At 28.9% G+C, this 2,318-nt stretch overlaps 1 protein-coding gene across 1 annotated transcript; it reads left to right on the forward strand.

Moving 5' to 3' along the window:
• The first annotated feature begins 872 nt into the window (after positions 1-872).
• Xport-A (exit protein of rhodopsin and TRP A) lies at positions 873-1,747 on the forward strand. Its single transcript, XM_088271996.1, has one exon. The coding sequence runs from the start codon at positions 876-878 to the stop codon at positions 1,164-1,166; it is 291 nt and encodes a 96-aa protein (XP_088128122.1). The 5' UTR covers positions 873-875; the 3' UTR covers positions 1,167-1,747.
• Positions 1,748-2,318: the final 571 nt, after the last annotated feature.

Genomic DNA, 2,318 nt, shown 5'->3' on the forward strand with positions numbered 1-2,318 from the left:
TTTTATGCAACGGTTCGGATATTTCGTAAAGTAATTAAATATGCCTAAAGTTGAAAGGGGCGAAGTTTTTCTCCAATTCTGAAAACAGCGTATTTAATGTCGGGATACAAAAGCAATCTGCGAACAAGCAAAACCATTTCAAATTGTATATTTTTCCAACGAACAATGCAAACAGATCTGACGTGTAAACAGTATGAAAAAGCAATATTATTTGCGAATGGTTTCCCTCCAAAATTAACTGTGTATTTTTAACATAGGGATTCTATGTTGACGATGTGAAATTCATATTTTTGTACTATTCATTAAAGACATCGATCGCCCTCTATTGCTAATAAAAAACATTAAAAATAAAATATTAGGATAAATTATAAAAATATAACAAAAAGTTTAAATACAATAATAAGGCAAGAAAATAAAGTAATCATAAAATAATACTATTCGAAGTTTTAATATTTATATTTTTTTACTATTCTTAAGAAGAAGAAGAAGATACTATATTATGTGACGTCACAATAGGGAAAATCAAATTGGTTTTTATAAATATTTTCCTACTTGTCAAAAAATAAATTTATGTGTATTCTATAAAATATGGAAAAAGTAAAAAAAATATAAAACTTGTTACTGATTTCAACTATACGATGTGACGCAAATTATTTTATACTAGTTTGGCTCGAGCGTCTCACATGTCGTTAAGCGAACATATTTCTTATTGTGGCTTTGTTAAATTCACATACAAATAAATAAATTTTATTTTGAAACACTTACTTTCTCATTATATTATATGTACTGCAATACTGCCAACTCTGCATTTATCTTAACTTATTATATTAGTCTATATTAATTGTGATTAATTCATTTTTATTTCAGGTCCCAGAATGAAAAAAAATCGGTCTAAGACAAAGAGAATCAGCAACGGCACCAAACGGAATGCCTCTAATAACAATGACGTTGCTCCTGTAGAGAAAGACGATAAAAAATCGGTGCTGGACATAGATGATGAAGAAACTGGGTTCGGGTCTTGGCTACAATCTGGCAGCGGTATAGAATGGATGAGACTATTCGTAATTGGAAATAGTTTGATCGTTTTCCTAACTATGACCTGGCCCCAATTTCAAAAATTCTATCACATTATCAAAGAAATGATCTACGAGGACGAGTTATACTAAATATTTTACATAAATTTAGAACCGTTAAAAAGGTAACACGCTATATCCCGAGATGTTTGCGGGAATATTCCGGGGATTCATGTTCTTAGGAATAGTTTATTGGTACAGTGTCGGAGTATGGAGGCTCATAGACGATTACTTTGGAAAGGAGTTCGATACATATTTATCCACTGAAATCGAGAAAAACAAACACATCATAGAACAAAAGAACAGCGATGATAATCATTACGAACAAACTCCAGCGGAAATGCTTTATTCAGACACAAGTAAGACCATGCATAGCTGTACAGAATGGGGTTTCATGCAGTATAAGGAAGGAGACAGTGAGAATAAAGAAGATATCGCAAAATGCATGCCAGAAAATGAAATAATTGCCCATACAAAAGTTAAATACAAACCAGAATACGTTAACATTAAACAAGATATGAGCTCTGATACTCTTTGTGACGTTGAACCAACGTCCACTTTTATCCAGAAGTGTACACTAAATTAAACATTATATTAACCATTTTTATAGCCGTATAAAAGTTTTCATAAATTATAAGCATGTCATGTTAAATAATAATACATAAATAATATTGAAATAGCAATTATACAATAAGAGTATATAATATATATATATAGAATGTACCCATTTTACATATTTGATAAATAGTAAAAATACACACATATTTGTTTTTAAATTATTTAATGATCCTATGAATTTTCTGTAAGTATGATACAAGAAGTACAAGTTCATGTACTTGTATTACTCGTATCATCTACGTATTTCAAGTGCATGTTTAAACCTTTTTTAAGTATAAATATAATATCCATCATGTGTATTTTCAAAATTATTGATATTATTAATATGAATAAGTTTGAAAATAAATGTTATGTTTTTTTTATTATTATATTTGGATGAAATTGCTTCTCAGTAATCTTATCTTTCATCCATTTTTTCAATGTAATTTGTGAGTAAATAATTCATATAAAGTAAAACAAATATTACCAAAAATAATACATTGTGGTGGCCCTTAAAATTTTGTTAATTTCCTCAAGTCTTCTTATCGTCTCACATATAACTGAAAGACAGCATTCCATTGATCATATGTTTTCTGTTTAAAAAGTAGGAAAATAAGCATAAACCTTTTTTCAAAGACATTTCAAGTA

This window comes from Brachycentrus maculatus, unplaced genomic scaffold (genome assembly GCF_059751285.1).
Source record: "Brachycentrus maculatus isolate JH-2025_06_01 unplaced genomic scaffold, ASM5975128v1 h1tg000474l, whole genome shotgun sequence".
NCBI lineage: Eukaryota > Metazoa > Arthropoda > Insecta > Trichoptera > Brachycentridae > Brachycentrus > Brachycentrus maculatus.

Bases quoted from the DNA above. Each gene is read 5' to 3' on its own strand.
- Xport-A (XM_088271996.1), top strand. From the start codon at position 876: ATGAAAAAAAATCGGTCTAAGACAAAGAGAATCAGCAACGGCACCAAA.